We start from the raw sequence: 18,110 nt of genomic DNA on the forward strand, positions 1-18,110 counted from the left end.
GGGACTCTCGGGAGGGCCGGTGTTTTCTCAGCGGGGTTTTGAGGCTGCTCATAGCCACGACTCGGAGCCACACTTGGCTAGAGCCTGGGCTTTGACGGGGCCAAGAGGAGGAAAGCCAAGAGGTGGGTTCGCGCCTGGCTGCCCGGGTTCGGGGGAGCGGGGGCGGCGACTGCCGGGCCCCTGGTGGGGCGGGGGCAGGGCGGGGCGGGGCGGGGCGGGGCGAGCCCGGCCAAGGCCCGGGGGGCGGGGCCAGGCGCGAGGCTCGCCCTCGCGGAGGCCGCGACTGGGCTCCGCCTCGCCCCGCTACGCAGGCGGCGAGGCGGCTGCGGTACAGGCCGGGCGGCACCATGGCGGCGGCGGCGGCGGCGGCGGCGGCGGCGGCGGCCCCGGCCCCTGCTGCTGCGGCTTCTTCCGATGCGGCGACTGCGACGGCAGAGCCGGAGGCCGGGGACGAGGACAGTCGCGAGGTCCGAGTGCTGCAGAGCCTGCGGGGCAAGATCTGTAAGCTGGGGCCGGTGTGAGGGAACCCACCCGGCGGCGGCGGCGCCGCCGGCGGCCGCGGGACTGAGGGGGCGGCGGGCGCGTGGGGGTGGCGGCGCCGAGCCGCGCTGGGACCCGGGGGCCGAGAGGGGCCTGGGCGGGGGCCGGGCGAGGCGCGCGGGGAGGACCGGCCCGGGGAGGCTGAAAGGGGGGTGTGTTGGGGGAGGCGTCTCCCGGACGGGGCGGCGTGGGCTGAGGCTGCCCCAGTCCGGAGCGAGTGGAGAGCCGGGAATTTGCCGGGGACCGGGGGGGTGGGCGGTGCGGGGGCAGCGCCGGCTTGAGGGGCTCGGCTTTGGGGCGCGGCCTGGACGCTGGGACGCCCCGGCCTGGGCTGCGGCTGGGGGCGTGAGCCGGGGGCGTGAGGAGCTTCCGGCTGCCCTCCTACGCAGGCCTGCGGGCGGCTGCTGGCGTCGGGAGCGGTCCCGCGGTGGGAGCCGGGCGGTAATTACCGGGAGGCGCGGCCGGAGGAGGAGGAGGAGGAGGAGGGCGGGGAACTGGGGCTGGCCCGAGGGGAGGGGGCTGCCTGTTTTCTGGGTTCACGACCCGGGGCGAGGGTGGAAAAGGCGCCCAGGGCTGGGGAGACGGGCCGCCCTGGGATTCGAGAGGCCGCCGCACGGGTGCTCGCGAGTGAGCGCTCCGGGAGGGGCTGGGGCCGGACACCTGTACTCGCCCCACCTCGCTGCGGCGGGGACTTGAATCGAGAGACAGCGTGACTGACAGGGACTTCAGGCAGGATGTAGTGGCTTCCTGTGAGCAGGTCTCAAAACAGTCATCCAGCCCGCACTTAACCCACTTCATTCCTTTCTTTCTTATGCCTTTAATTGTTACTTTGGTGAGTGAGCCATCCTAGCTGCCTTCACATTTTTGCTCAGAGGCCCTGAGCATTACTGTAGACAGACCATTTGAATCCAGTCATTTGGACATTTATTTTTTTTAAAAATGACCCTTTGGCGTCAGATTGCCAGTGTTTTCACAGTACTGTAGTTTATTCAGATGAAGCACTTTTTTGGGGGGGCTGTTTTTAAGATATGTCAATACAGTTTATTTTTGCTCTGGTCGAAAATTAGCTTTGCTTTCTTGATTCAGTACCCTCAGACTGGAAACATGCTACATGCTTCATGTTTCGTGTAAATAGCCCTTAGACGTTAGGAGTACTTTTTACTTTGTATGAAGCAAATCGAATCGCATTAAAATGGTTAACAATGCTCTTTCTTGCACAGGATGTAAAATTTTCCTCTTCCTGCATAGTGATATTATTAAGTGAGTTTGGATTTCCCCACTTGCCTTTTTCAAGTTGATCCCCCTTTCAAGTATTTGGGATTTTATGAAACCTCAGAAGCAGACATGTTAAATTCTCTCACCTTTTTATTTCCAGAAGTAGTGCTGGGGTTCTTAAGAGAGTACAGTTCTTAAAATCTGGAAAAATGACACCAGAGAAGGAGATCTTGTCTATATCTAAGATCCCAACACAACCTACTAGGGTATAAAATCTTTTCAGTATTCAGATTAAGTCTTATGCTTAATATTTGCATATATCTAATTTAATATTTGGGAAAACTATAAATGAATGGGCCAGAGCACCCCCCACTGATCTGATTTTTCAGATTTTCACTGCTTTACATTTTAGTGTCACTTGATGCTAGGCAGTGTCTATTGGAGCCTCGCTGATTTACATAGCTGCGGGTTGTACCATGGAACTACATGTACACATATCTTGGAATCAAGGGTTAGGGTTGGGCTGTTTTCAGAAGGACTTAGTTGCCCTGCACTTTCACCTGCTCCATGGCAAAGATAGCACAGTAAGTGATATCACTGTGAGTGAAACTTGGGCCTACAAATAAAAAAACTCAACTTTGTTTCTATGGGAGAGAAACTTGGAGATTGAACATCCAGTTGCTGGGAATGATATTATCTCTTTAACCATAGCCGAAGTATTACATCTGTTATCGCAGTCAGCTTCTTGCTTTTTGAATTGTTCAGCTTATAGCTCAGGTCATTTAGTGTCTGTTTCATAGAAAAAGCATATTAGGAAACTTATATACGAAGCTTCTCCCCATCTCCCTCTCCGTTTCTTTGCCCTCCTTTTAGCTGGTGTAATCTAGAATTGGTTGACCTTCAGAACCCTGTGAAGAGATGCTGTTTTCTGTTTCCCTGAAACTGACATGTGGGTTTTGCAGGTTGGGGGCTGGGGGGCTGGAAGTGTCATTATTAGCAGGTGCTAAAGTCACAGAAATGGGATGATAGCGGTTCTGACTGTGCAGATATTAAGCAGCTTGGGGGTGTGGGTAACTGTGTCAGCTTTCTTTTTCACCATGCTGGGAGAGAGACCTCGGAGGAAAACCTGATGTGCCCACCAGCCTGGAGATGTGCTGGCAGATTTCAACTGCTGATTGAGAGCCTTTGACTTGGGGAATTATAGATTCATAAGTCTGAAAGTGAGCCTGAAAGGAAATGTTCTTTCTCCTGGACTTGGATAGGACCCTTCAACTCCAGATTATTCCAGCAGAAAGTGGGAGGGTTGGATTTATATCTCTCTAAAGTTCTAGAATAGTAGTCCACAACCTTCTTTAGGCATATCACTCCAGTATTTATTAAATTTCCCATATATTTCCATATATCCCATATATTCTCCGTATACTTCACAAGGTGAAATGGCATTTTGTGGTCACTTTCAAACAATCAACTGACATTAGCTAATCCAGGGTTGCTACAGTATTTGAGCTTATGTGCGGACCCTTAATTCCTTGAAGTCATATTAGTGCAGTAGGAAACCATGGCAGCTCCAAATATTAATACTCAAGAGCCAGGTTTAGTTGTTGGATGTCTTAGAGTTGTATGAACCTTTGATCAAGGAAAGCAAGGTTGTACTCCAGACTCCATCCTTTGGTCTGAACTCCTGTGCGGTGAGTGGCCGGTATGTTAGTCCTCTTGAAGCACTTTGACATTGGCCCCATCCCCCTAAAAAACCCATACACAAGTGAAAGATGGGGGTTGGGGCTTTCTCCTTTATACTTTCAGGCTTCATGCTGTTATTTTGTCATGTTCTCCTTTTTGGTTACTGCTTTTTGTTAAGTTGCTCTCATCCAGTTAAATCATGTTGTAAAAATGTTGCTCAGAGAGCCCAGACCACCTTATGCATGGGTTGACCTACTCAAGGGAGACCAGATTGATAAGGGAGCCAGTGAGGATTTATGTGAACGTTGAGATGTGTGGTACAGTACAAGATCTGTGGGACCACGATATGTCCCAGAACTCACGTGGTCTCCCTGTGTAGGATCCGTGGGATATGGTTAAGTACTTGAGTTTAGAGGCTTGGTCAGGTTAGTCACCTGGATTTGATTCTTCACTTAATTTCTGACTTTTGTTAACATCTGTGTGTCTCTCTGTTCTTGTGTGTAAAGTGGGGGTAGTTAAAACACCTCTATCTCACAGGCTTGATTTGAGGATTAAATAAATCCCCTCCCCAATCATTCTCTTCATCCCCCCAGGAACTGAATCAGATATGGGCCATCTCTTAGGAAGGAGTAATAAAGTAGTAGCTAAAAACTTTACTTTATGTTCTGGTCCAACATGTGCTGGCATTTCCTGGTGTACAAAGCTGATTAAAATCGGGAGACTTGAATTCTGTTTCATACGTTGTTAATTATCATTCATGTGACTTTAGGCAGCTCACTTACCTTTGAGCTTATCTTCCTCACCTTTAAAATGGGAATAATGCCTCATCACTAGCCATTTTGTTCATGTATGTTCCCTGTGCTTGGGCGTGTCTCCTCCTTTCTTCCACCCCATGTTTATGCCAGGGAACTCCTACTCATCCTTCAGAAGCCTGCTCCATGTGATCTCCTGACCAAAGCCGTGTTGGCAGGACATTGCTACCCTCATTCCTGGAGAGAATGTGGTAGGCCTTTGTACCGCTGGGGAATCACAAATTGTTGTTGATTTCCTTGTAACACATGGTATAGAAACCCATTTCTTTCCCCCATTAGACTGTGAGTTCTTCCAAGGTAGAATTCATTCTTGTTTTTTTTTGTTTTTTTTAATGTCCAGGTGTCAGCATGGTGCCTAGAACAAAATAGGCCTTTAGAAAATGTCTTACCTCTCACTGTGTTATCCTGAGGAGGATTTGAGATACGTACTATATGTGAAAGTGTTCTGTAAATTTTACAGCTAAACAAACTAGAAGATGATAGTATTATTAAAAAAAAAATACATGGGTCTGTGGCAGGAAGTTCATCCCTTTCAAAATCACAGTTCCAACTGAGCTTAGGTTTGAATTGATGCCAAAGTTGCCTTATTAGGAAAAGGATTAAATTTATCTAAATGCTCTGATTGCTTATTATTTGGGGATTGAATATTATTACCTGACTGTATTCCATGAATATTGTTACTAATTGGTCCTGAGCCTGTAAAAGAAAAATCTAATAATCCCACCTTACACATTAAATATTTTTATTTGTCATGGGAGGTTTCAATTTTTTGGTAATAACATATAAATCAAAACATTTTATTGACCAATGTGATCGAATTGAGAGGGAGAGATTAAAAAGAGTTTATTCATGCTGAGAATTCATTATTATCAGACATTTGAAATGAGATGTTATTTAATAAATTAATAGAGATTAAAAAAGGGTTTGTTCATGCTAAGAACTCATTATTGTCAGAAATTTGAAATGAGATGATGAGTTATTTAAGATGGAGGAAGAATCCATCTTTCAGATGGATCGAAATGAGAGAAAAGGGTTCTTTGTAAAAGTTCACAGAGCAGTCTGCTAATCATTTGCTCTGAGGAAGACAGGAGGTAAACCTCAATGAGTTCATAGAATTTTTCTTTTTTAACTTAGAACTCTTTGAATAGACTCTTTTTTTGTTGTTTTTTTTTTTGTTTTGTTTTGTTTGAATAGACTCTTAAGAGACTGTGGGACTAACGTAGCTGAAATAAAACTGTCGTTTTATCCTTTAATCATAGATGCTAATCCTATTTCTTGCTAATGTGCTTTGTGAAATTATTTGACAGTAATAGCAGATTATGTTTTATCTACTAATGAAATTCTGTTTGCTTTTGAGTGCTGCTATCAGTTTTGTGGTATAGTAATCAATTAATGTAAATTAAGAAACTTTTTATGTATATTAAGAATTTCTACAATACATCTTTAGTTTTGTATGTCATTATTTTCACCAAAATCCCTAGCTAAAATAATATACTTTATAAGGCTATACCAGTAGACATGCAAACATGAATGAACAATACTTGACAAATTTGTTACAGTGAGCTTAGTTCTAAGAATATCATTAATGACAGAATGACTTTGGGCAAATTCTTTAACTTTGCTGAGCTTCTGTTTTCTTACTTGTAAAATGAAGGGTTTGGTTGTGGTCTTTAACATCCCATCCAGCCCTGAGTCTTTGATTGTTGCCTTTTAACTTGAAACATTTATTAATACTTTAAGACAGTACATTGGATGCTTTTATTTATTTATTTGTTTGTTTGTTTGTTTGCGGTACGCGGGCCTCTCACTGTTGTGGCCTCTCCCGTTGCGGAGCACAGGCTCCGGACGCGCAGGCTCAGCGGCCATGGCTCACGGGCCCAGCCGCTCGGCGGCATGTGGGATCTTCCCAGACCGGGGCACGAACCCGTGTCCCCTGCATCGGCAGGTGGACTCTTAACCACTGCGCCACCAGGGAGGCCCCTGGATGCTTTTATTTTAATGCTTAAATGTGTTTAGTGTACTTATTGTGTGTAATATGCACTAAGATTTATTAGATAAGATTGTTTGAATCCTAACAAGTTTGTTTTGTTTTGTTTTGTTTTTTGTGACCATTACTTTATTCAGCAGTACACAATACATATCTGAGTGTGTGTCAGGGCACCAACCTCCTGGACTGTGAAATGGGCCTAAGCAGTGAATGAGATGAAAAAGGTTCTTACTAGTTTATCCTAAAGCAATAGTTGCTTTTAGACACCTGTATTCTTAGAGAATTATAAAAGTTTAGAGCTGGAAGGTAGAGAACATATCTTGTTCAGTCCCCTCATTTTACAAATGAAGAAGTTGACACTCAGAGACTCCACTGTCACACAGTTAATGGCCTGTTGGGCACTAGTCCACTACTATCAAAGTTTTTGCTGAAATGCTGCATAAGATGAACTCATTAGTATGAGTGTTGCAAAAGTACTGTGTTTAATATATGAAGATGACACTGCCTATCTAATGATAATATCCAGAAGTAGTCATAGGTTTTCACTGTGCCAGCTACATACTGTCATCTGTTCCTTTTTAAGAACTTTGCGAAGTAGTTAGGGTTAGTGATGAAACCGTGGTTGTAATCTAGGTGGAGACTGAGCCTGGATGTTTACCTTTTTTTGTTATGCTCTAACTCAGCTGTTTGCAGACCTGACTGCCCATCAGTGTCACCTGTGAACTTAAAAAATTCTGATGCCCAGGCTTTACTCCAGACCTACTACATCAGAATTTCTGGGGTGGTACCTGGGCACCTGTAGGTTTAAAACATTCCACAGGGTTTGTTAATGGGCAGCTAGGATAGTGAGCCTCTGCTTTTGCCCATTGAACAGACTAACCACCAACTACCTGAATGTTAGCAACCTGCCGTGCATGACCATTTAAAGGGTACCAGCGACTTCCCTGGCGGTCCAGTGGTTACGACTCTGTGCTCCCAATGTAGGGGGCACGGCTTCAATCCCTGATCGGAGAAGATCCTGCATGCTGCGTGGCATGGCAAAAACAACGCCCCCCCCCCAAAAAAAAGAATAAAGGGTACCAGTAGAAAGTTTGGTGTGATCACAGAGAGGTTTTCATTTGATTATTTTTAAAGGTTTATTTGTTCATTTGATTAGATAGTACAAATACTTGGTACAATATTCAAAAGGTACATAAGGGTATACATTAAAAAGTTAATTTTTCTTACTTCTTTTATTCCCCTAGCCATTCCCTCTTCAGAAGCAAGCATTACCAATTAATTTCTTTTGTATCCATGCAGAGGTTATTTAAGCATTTATACTTAAATGTATGAGTATTAATATCTCTGTCTCACCAATATACATATCCCAACAAAATACACACATTGTTTGCATCTTGCCTTTTTACACTTAATAGTAGCTTGATAATTTTTCATAAATATATGTGTATATATATGGGGGGAGGGAGGGAAGGAGGGGGAACTGCCTCATTTTTTTAACAGCTGCACAAAATTTCATCATCTCTATATACCACAGTTTATTTAGCCAGTCCCCTGGACTGGACATTTAGATTATTTCCAATTTTTGCTATTACAAACATTACTGCAATAAATAATTTTGTAGGTATTTTATTTTTCATATGAATGCATGTGTCTATAGGATAAATTCCTAGATGTTAAATTGATGAATTGAGTGGTATGTGCATTTTTATGTTCAAAGGACAGTGGCAAATTGCTTTTCATAGAAACTATAACAGTTTATGCTCCCAGCAGCAATATATGAATGCCTGTTTCTTTACACCCCCATAGTGTGTATTTTAAAACTTCTTGATCTTTACTGGTCTGTAAGATGAAAAGGAACACCTAATATTTAGTTTTAATTTGCACTTCTAAATGAGGTTGAGGATTTCTTCACTTTTTTAAAATAAATTTATTTATTTTTATTTTTGGCTGTGTTGGGTCTTCGTTACTGCGCACGGACTTTCTCTAGTTGTGGCGAGCGGGGGCTACTCTTCGTTGCAGTGCGCGGGCTCCTTATTGTGGTGGCTTCTCTTGTTGCGGAGCACGGGCTTTAGGCGCACGGGCTTCAGTAGTTGTGGCACGTGGGCTCAGTAGTTGTGGCTCACGGGCTCTAGAGAGCAGGCTTAGTAGTTGTGGTGCAGGGGCTTAGTTGCTCCGCGGCATGTGGGATCTTCCCGGACCAGGGCTCGAACCTGTGTCCCCTGCATTGGCAGGTGGATTCTTAACCATTGCACCACCAGGGAAGCCCGGGAAGCCCCTTTCTTCATATTTTTAAGAGGCATTTTTTCCCCCATTTTTTGGTGTTTATTTGGTTTGCATTTTCCCCTGCTGGATTATCAGTCATCTTACTGATTTGTGGGAATGCTTTATGCAGTAAGGAAGTTAGCTATCTCGTTAGCGGAAAGATTTTTTTAAATTTAGATGCTTTGGCTGATGTCTCTGTTTATTCTTGAGGAGAAGTTGGTTATGAGATCCAGTGAGGGCAGTCTTTTGTTTGTTTCATCTACGTATATAATTTCTGATGTTAGAATAGAGATGGAAAAAGAATTGTTTGAGGAAAAGTAAATGAAGACTTAACTATAAACAGGAGCTAAAAGATAAACAATAGATTGGGAGAAGATACTTGCAGCAAATCCTACAGAAAAAAAGAGAACACTTATATAACACTTATACTGTGCCAGGCACTGTTTTAAAGCACTTTAAGTCCAATAAAGATGTTTTAAAAAAAAAAGATAAAGCACTTTAAGTATATTAACTAACTTAATCTTCACGGTGACTCTATAAGTACAGTTATTATCCACATTTTTACAGATGAGGAAACTGAGGCACGGAGGCCTTAGTTTAACTGAGGCTAAACTAAGTAACTTGTCAAGATCGGACAGTGAGTGAGCCATGGGCAGACTGGCTCTGTTACTCTTAACCTGCTATCTATACTTCTTATTTGTTAGTGTCCAGAGTATATAAAAAGTTCATCCAAATTTTAAAAAGGAAAAGGCCATTAGAAAAATAAAGGATATGAATAGGCATTCCACAGAAAAGATACAAAAGGCCAGTAAACATAAGAAAATACTGGAAAGGTTTAACAAAAATTAATCAGGGAAATACAGATTTTAAAAAGTCATCAGTTTGTGAAAAAAGAAGGGCTCATTGATTTCAGTATTTGGTGAGGGTTTAGGGAAACGGGTACTTTCTTCACTGTTGCTTGAATTTAAACTGGAAAGCAGTGTTGGAGAGCATTTTGGCAATATCTGTTAAAAATTTAAGTGTGTATACCCTGTGCATTTCTACTTCTACATATCTGCCCTACAGAAACACACGGTTGCAGAAGAGGTATATACAAACATGTTTAATGTTACCTTGTTGGTAAAACAATACAGAGGCAATTTAAGTGTCCATCAGTAGGATGATGGCTAAGTAGTATGTTCATATACATATTTTATAACACACACCCCATATACATGCACCTGTGTGGGTGCAACTTCTTTATATCTAGGTGCCACTTTTTTTTTTTTTTTTGAAAAACTTTGGATCATGATTGAGTCCCATTTTGGCTTCCTGGATGCTGTTATCAGAAATAGTAGCCTTATCCCATATATGGCTAAAAAGAATGAGATGTATCTATAGTATGAAAGGAAAGAACTTCAAGAGGTATCATTGAATAAGAAAGAAGCCAGTTGTTAGGGTGGTATGTATAGTTATATGTGACTTCTGTATATGTATATGGAAAAATGCACAGAAAGATGTTTGAAAAGATAAACAACATTGGTTATGTCAGTGGTGGACAAAGGGAGTTGGCCTTATAAAGGTTTACTTTTCTGGAGAGTGTATTTGTGTATGAGGTATGTTATCAAAAAATGACTATTTGTGTAAGTGAATTTGATACAATATTTGTCTTATTCTGTGAGAGCCTCTCTTTCTCTAACTGTTGAAGACTATCCTATCTGCAAAAATAAGGGCAACCAGATGTTAGGTTGGGTAACATTTTGAGTTCACATAGAAATAAAGTCAATTTTTCTGTCAATTTTTTGGGTAACTTTTAATTTTGATATAACTTCACACACACAAAACTGTAAGAGTAATACAGTGAATTCCCATATGCTCTGCCTGTTTTCACCAATTGTTTGTATTCAGAAAGTTGACTTTAAAAAAATTCAGTGTTTTGTTTCAGAGGAATATAGTAAAAAGAATAATTTTTAAAATATTGTTAACATTTGTGTGAGTGGTTCGGAACCTCCTCGTTTTGAATTTGGGCAGTTTTATTTTTTTATTTTATTAAATGTTTATTTATTTGGTTGTGCTGGGACTTAGCTGTGGCTCACGGGCTCCTTAATTGCAGCACGTGGGCTTCTTAGTTGTGGCATGCCAACTCTTAGTTGCTGCATGCATGTGGGATCTAGTTCCCTGACCAGGGGTTGAACCCAGGCCCCCTGCATTGGGAGCTAGAAGTCTTAATCACTGTGCCACCAGGGAAGTCCCTGGACAGTTTTATTTTATAAAAAAATTTTCTTGGTAGATGGGGGAAGTGAACTCACATTTATTGAGTATTTACTCTTTTCCAGGTACTCTGTTAGGATACTTTGTAAATTATTTCATTTAATCCAATTTCATGAAGAAGTTTGTTATTAATTCCTATTTTAGCAAAGAAGCAGATGGAAAGGTTATTTGCTCAGGGTTCAAAGGGGCAGGGGCAGGTATTCAGAAGGTCTTTAAGATGCCAAGGTCCATGTCCTTTTCTCTACCAAGTTGCCTGTGAGTTGGTATATTGGGAAGAACTGATGAGTACATTTCTGTTGTCAGGAAGTTAATAATTATCCCTAAATTGGTTATGGTCTAATGTCAATAAAATTAGAATGTTGGAATGCTATAAAAATTTATCTTTAGTACTGTTTTGGGGTTTCACAAACAATGTTATTCTTCTGTCTGCTTGGCTGTGCTCATGTGGGTTTGTGCATGTTAACGGTTCTCTTAGAAAACACACACGTGCACACACACACCCCCCCATATACATGCACCTGTGTGGGTGCAACTTCTTTATATCTAGGTGCCACTTTTTTTTTTTTTTTTTTTGAAAAACTCTGGATCATGATTGAGTCCCATTTTGGCTTCCTGGATGCTGTTATCAGAAGTAGTAGCCTTGGGCTTCCCTGGTGGCGCAGTGGTTGAGAGTCCGCCTGCCGATGCAGGGGACACGGGTTCGTGCCCCGGTCCGGGAAGATCCCACATGCCACGGAGCGGCTGGGCCCGTGAGCCATGACAGCTGAGCTTGCGCGTCCGGAGCCCGTGCTCCGCAATGGGAGAGGCCACAGCAGTGAGAGGCCCGCGTACCGTGTTAAAAAAAAAAAAAAAAAAAAAAAGAAGTAGTAGCCTTATCTCATATGTGGCCCATCCATGTAGCCCTTGGTTCTGTCACCACCTGGCTTTGGGCCTTTCCTTTGCTTGCCATACTAGTGACTCTTGGTCAGCTTAGGAGCCTGTAAGTTTCTTGTAGCTGTAGGGACCACTGGCCTATCCTAGGAGAGACTTCTGCCATATGTGCTTCAGCGTTTGGTTTGCTACTTGAGAAGGGGGCTGTAGGAAGCTTAGGGATCAGCACACGTTCAAAACTGAAACCAGAAGTGGGCAAGGCAAACCACAGGAAGATCCTGCCTGCAACTTGGTGACGTCTCTCTATAACCCATGGAGGTTTCCTGGCAATACCTTGCGAAACTTGCCTTTTTATGTACAGTCGTTTCCTAACTTCTTGCTCCGGCCTAAGCTTCAGTCAGAGGTGATTAATATGATAGCAATATAGATAACTCTATGATAATTATTATGCACATGACTTGTGTACAACAATTGGCCCCTAACTATGTTCTGTAGACTTTCACACTGAGGAGCTGCATCTTACCTAGCAGGGCAGTTTTGAGGAGTTGCCATGGAATTCATGCTTTCACCTTGACTTTATGCCTTGTCAAGAGTTGTACTTTATGTTGTTCAGGTTTTATAACCACAAGACAGTTCTTTGCTCACTGCGTTTAGGCTAACCACCTAAACTATAGTGGATTCCTGGAGTCCTTTGCCCACTCAAGTGCTCACTCCGTGCTATTACCTCGTTTATGTTTTACTGGTGATTGCACAGTACCTTATTTCCATGATGGAGTAGGAGTGTAGTGTTAGTGAAACTTTATTATTCCCTGTTTCTTTAACCTCCAGGTCCCAGGTTGATATCATAGTGCCTGTTCTTCGGTAGAACCAGATTTCTGCTAGCAATTATGTAATGTGTTGATTTTTTTAAAGATTACCAGTTGAGTGGGATTATAGAATCTCAGATTATATTTTTTAAAGGTAATTTGTCATTTATTTGGAGTGAGAAAAGTTGCTTGACAATCTAGTTATCTGATTATGTTAATTTATGCATTGGAAAACCCTACTTACTAGTAGATATTCCAGCAGTCACCATATGCCTGTTGGTGTCTCAGTCTCTGCCTCAATAGTATCACAAATATAAATGTATAACTTCCCAGTGGTGCTTTCGAGATGACGACTAGAGAGCGAAATAACAGCTATGTACCTTTTTTCTCTTCAGTGGTTCTTAGGTACCCCCCCCTCCTGTTTTGTTCCTGTACACCTGGGGCAATCTCACATACTCTGGAGAGGGTGCATAGGAAACCTTTTGGAAGGTCATGTGTGATTACGGCAGTTTTTCTCTTCCTTTCTCCATTGAGAACTGTAAAAAATGAACAAGAGACAGCTCTTGTGTAAGATTTCTTTATAGGAAGTATTTATTAGGTATCTAGAAATTGATTGAACGATAAATGAAAATGTAGCATGTTGAAAACATGATTTTCTGCTACTTTCCTAGTAATCACCTAACCTCTCTGAGCCTCAGCTTCCTTTTGTATAAATTCGTAATGGTAGTTATTCTAATCTTACAGAGTGGTTGTGGAAAGATTGGATGACTTGCTATAGTGCCTGGCTCGTTGTAACGTAAGCAGTAGTGATAATCGGTAAAGTATATATATTCATAGTTTTCTTGATGAATAGCTATTTAACATAAATGTATATCCAGTTCTTGTAGTGTTTATGAGATTAAACTGGCCACAGGTAGCAATATCTAAAAACATTTGAAATCAGTGTTGCCACGTGCATTTTAAAACATTTCAGGTGTTATCTCTCAGGATCTTAAAGCTACGGGAGCCTAGAAGATTAACTAGTTAAGGCGTTGCAAACTCCAGTCTACAGAGACCAGGCATAGTGAAGTTAAAGCCAGGTGGGGATTGTTAGGATTTCGAAAGAGGCTGTCTGTCTACAGTTTCTACTCAGAACCACGTTGCCAGGTCTCTGATTATTAAAGAGAAACCAGAAATATGGATTTATTTATTATTAACTCTCCCAGTTTCTAGATGTTGGCTACATTTTTCCTAACACTATGCAAGACAGACAAAATAAATCTCTGGTTAGCTGAACCCCAAATTGTGCCCCCCCGTTTGAAATAGTTCAAACCCCTCATTTTAGAGATGTGCAGCCCGAGGTATAGAAAGGTCAGGTGTTTGTGCATCTGTTTCCTCTAGTAGAAATGTATTATTTCTTTAATAAAAGTCTCATTAAAAACAAGTGAGCTTCTCTGGTATACCTAGTTTTTAAATTACAGATTATCTTTGGTCAGGACCTAATGGCTTGAGTGAAGGGAATTGTGTACAGATGCTAATTTTTAGGAATCTCTAACCAAGGAAGGGCACTACTAGTTACTATTTACTGAGTGCTTACTCTGTTCTAGGTATGGTGGTAAGTGCTTGACCTCAGCTAATAGTCACAGTAGTCCTTGAAGCATTATAATTACCTCTTTTTATGCAGGAGGTTGAGACTAGGGACACGCAGATCATTAAGTACGAAACTCAAGTTGAAACTCATGTGTCTCCAAAACGAATTTGTTTAACTTGCACCAGTACTGTATATGTTTTCAGAATATTGTGCAACTTTCATCTTACTGCAGAAATTAAAACTAAACATCATACGAAAATTTGAAAGACCTTATATGTTAACATTACATAGGATTGTCTTGGGACTCCCCTGGCGGTCCAGTGGTTAAGACTCGGCACTTTCACTGCAGGGGACATGGGTTTGAGTCCTGGTTGGGGAACTGAGATCCCGCATGGCACGCAGTGCAGCCAAAAAAAAAAAAAAAAAAAAAAAAGAACACATATAGGATTGTCTTTTTGCTTATAATTAGATGGCATAACAGCATTTTACTTTTATTCTAAGCTTGTCAACACTGAAACTGTTATATTTTTAAGCGTATGTTTGCTTCATTCTCCTTCACTCCATTTTTTCGTTGTGTATGTAAATGATAATGTTTGCATAGTTTTATATCTCCCCCCCATCTAAAGGTCTAATCCTGTTTAGGTTGCTATTCCAGTTATTAGAACATCATATCCTAAGTCACTCAGGCCAAATTCTGTGAATTTTCTCTCTGTAGCACCTCTTCCATTTTTCTTTTCCTCCCATGTCCCCTTTATTCCCTTAGTTTAGGCCCAGTAACTGTTAGTAATTTTCCTGAAGCATAGTTGTGATCACACAGAAACTTTTAGTGACCCTTGTTGCTTCCTGAATAAAGTTAAAACTCCTTAGCTTGGCATTCCAGGTTCTGTTTGATGCCACCTTTCCTTTACAGTCTCATCCTTTCTTATAACCCTTTCATCTCTCTTTACGCTTTAGCCAATTTGTACTCTTCACTGCCTCCTTGAAGGTGCTCCTCCTGTTTCCACCTTCTAAGCTTGTTCACGCTGCGCCTGCCTTACTCCTGGAATGTTATCCCTCCATTCCCAGTTTCTGTATTTAAAAAAAATTACCTGGAAGAAGTTTCTGTGAAGATTAAGTGAAATAATATATATGAAGTCCCTAAAAAAATCTATGTGTAATATATTATTTATTTGATAAATGAATATAGTGAGCTATTATTATGATTTAGCTTTCCTCCCACTCCAAATAATCTTTATCTTCGGATCATCTTGTCCAGGACCCTGGCCCTTTGCAGTTTCTCTTGGGAGTTAATCACGCTGGCGGGTCTGTATTGGCTTTTATTTCTGCGCTTAAGGTATCCTTTGAAATAGATTGGAGACTCTACAAGATCTCTTAGGATAGTTTCAGACAGGAATAGCTGTCTGTTCCTCTCAACACTGCTGTGTTCAGAAAGACATTAATAGGAATGGAAAGACTAGGCTTTGGAATTTGATTTCTGTCATTTCACTGTGCCAGCTGTGTAACTGTGAATTTTTTTAGTTTATAAAAGAGAACAGTAATGCTTATGTCACAAGGTTGTTGTACCAACCAAATGAGGTATTTGAGAAAATATTTAGCACTGTCTAGGAGCGTGCAACTGCTTGATAAATATTTATCTTCTTTTATCCCAGTAGTGTTCCCCTCTAGGACACACAGAAACACGCATACAAACCTATAGATATAAATGCATGCACACAGTCCCCCCAAAACATACACATAAACACATATATGCATACTCACATCCATGCCCAGAAGCATAACACTGGAATCTCTACCCAATACCCTGCTATTTGGAATTCTAGTCCTAGGTAAAATTTATATGGTAGGCTCTGGACCTGTGACCTTTGCACAGAATCATTGATCTTGTACACAGAGAGTTGGCTGTCTTTCTATTTCTGTTAATCTAGGTTATTGGTTTTGATTCCCAATGGTGTTTATCTTCTTGGTTAAAATTGTTTACTTTTTGCCAATGACTAAGAGCTATTTTCTATACTCGTCTCCCCTCTTTCTTCAGGTATTTATGCAGAAGTTACCTTCCAGGTGGAGCCTTCCTTGGCTCCCCTCCCTCTGCCATGTCCTGTGGGGCCCATTCCTGCTTAGTACTAACATACCATTTTAATTGATTTATCTTGTATCTGTCCATCTGTGTTAGTTCAGTGAGGACACGGTTTTCTCTGTTCTTCTCATTACTGTGTCCCTGGCATCAGAGCAGGCACTCAGTAAACGTTTGAATGTGTGCACTTCAGGACTGGTTGGTTTGTTTTCAATATGATATCTCTGTATTAACACTATAAACATTCTGAAATTTAGTGCTTTTGGTACCTGTATACAGGAGACATTTTCTTTTTAAAACTTTCGAGCAGTTGAGATGGATACACTTACATCAAACTTATAAAAAGAAGTTTATATGCAATTTTATAATTCATGATGTGATATTAGAACCTCTTTTTTTTGCCCATGCTAAAGTTATAAACATACACATACTTATACTTATTCAGTAGATATTTCATTATCTATTATAAGCTAAGCACGATGCTAAGCAGTGGTCCTGTCCCTTAAGTTGATATTCAGCGAAGAGACATGTAGCAAGTCTCCTTTGCTGGTTCCTTCTTTTTTTTTTTTTTAATTTTTATTTATTTATTTATGGCTGTGTTGGGTCTTCGTTTCTGTGCGAGGGCTTTCTCTAGTTGCGGCGAGTGGGGTCCACTCCTCATCGCGGTGCGCGGGCCTCTCACTATCGCGGCCTCTCTTGTCGCGGAGCACAGGCTCCAGACGCGCAGGCTCAGCAATTGTGGCTCACGGGGCTAGTTGCTCCGCGGCATGTGGGATCTTCCCAGACCAGGGCTCGAACCCGTGTCCCCTGCATTGGCAGGCGGATTCTCAACCACTGCGCCACCAGGGAAGCCCCTGCTGGTTCCTTCTTAACTCTACTAATGCAAAATGATGGAGAGCTCTGAGGCTCCATCTTCAAATCTCTTTTCTTTTCTCCACGTTTACCTTCCTTGTGATCCTGTACAGTCTTAAGGTTTGAGATGTATTCTGTACTTGCTAATGATTCTCAGGTTTTTTCTCTGGCCAGCACTTCTTTGCCCACTTGCATTTGCACTTGGATATCTCATAGGCATCTCACACTTCACATACTCGATACAAGCTCCTGATCCCTCTTTCCCAGCAACAGACTCTTTCCTCTGGAAGTGGCATCTCTGTTCATCCAGATCATCTGCTCTGGCTGAAACCCCTTAAGAAGTGATCCTTGACCCCTTTTCCTCTCACACCCACATGCAAACTATCAAAAATCCTGTTGGCTCTGTCTTCAAAATATATGCCCAGCTGACCACTTCGTTCCATGCCAGGACTGCCCCCCTAGTCTCAGTTATCTCTAATCAAAATTATTACAATAGCCTCCTATCTAGTTTCCTGCTTCCACCCTTTTCCTTCTGCAGTGATTCTTTAGAACAAAAGTTAGATCATGCCATTCTTCTGCCCATAATCCTTCAATAGCTTCCCATCTCATTCTGAAAAACCTAAGACTTTCCATTGGCCTACAAGACCCTATTTAACCTGTTTCCTTCCCCAATCCTACCTCATCTCTTACTGTTTCCTCAGTCTTCCTACTTTGCTTACTGTTTGACAGCCATACTGGCCTCCTTGCTATTCCTTCAGTGTGCCAAACTATCCTGTCTCAGGGCCTTTGCATATTTTATTGTTTCTGCTCGTCCATCTCTTTCCCCAGGTATCTGCGTGAAACATTCCCTCATTGACCTCCTTCAAGTATCTCCTCAAATATCTTCACAGAAAGGCCTTCCTTGATTCCCTGTATAAAATAACATTGCTCTCCTCCCTCTCTACCCTCTGGGCCTGGCACTCCCTAACTGTATTACCTTACTTTATTTTCTTCCATGGCAATAAATATTATATACTTACTTGTTTAAGAGTTTATGATGCTTGTCCCCATTGCCTCCATTGTATAAAAGTTCCATGTGGGCAGAGACCTAGTTTTGTTCATTGTTATATTCCCAGCATTTAGAAAGGTGTCTGGCATGCTGTAGGCACTTAATAAATATTTGTTGAATGAAATACAAGTGCAATACAATACGATC

General features: G+C 41.9%; 1 protein-coding gene across 2 annotated transcripts in view; it reads left to right on the forward strand.

The window, feature by feature from the left end:
• Positions 1–347: 347 nt before the first annotated feature.
• The window catches only part of RASA2 (RAS p21 protein activator 2), a gene marked incomplete at its 5' end in the record, with an annotated part of 109,507 nt that continues 91,744 nt past the window's right edge, over positions 348–18,110 (forward strand). For both annotated transcript variants that reach the window (XM_079704496.1, XM_079704495.1), the window contains one exon: positions 348–501. In XM_079704496.1, coding sequence (XP_079560622.1) covers positions 348–501 — 154 coding nt within the window. The remainder of the gene's footprint in view (positions 502–18,110) is intronic.

Source organism: Hyperoodon ampullatus (assembly GCF_949752795.1).
Source record: "Hyperoodon ampullatus genome assembly, chromosome: 5".
Classification (NCBI taxonomy): Eukaryota; Metazoa; Chordata; class Mammalia; order Artiodactyla; family Ziphiidae; genus Hyperoodon; species Hyperoodon ampullatus.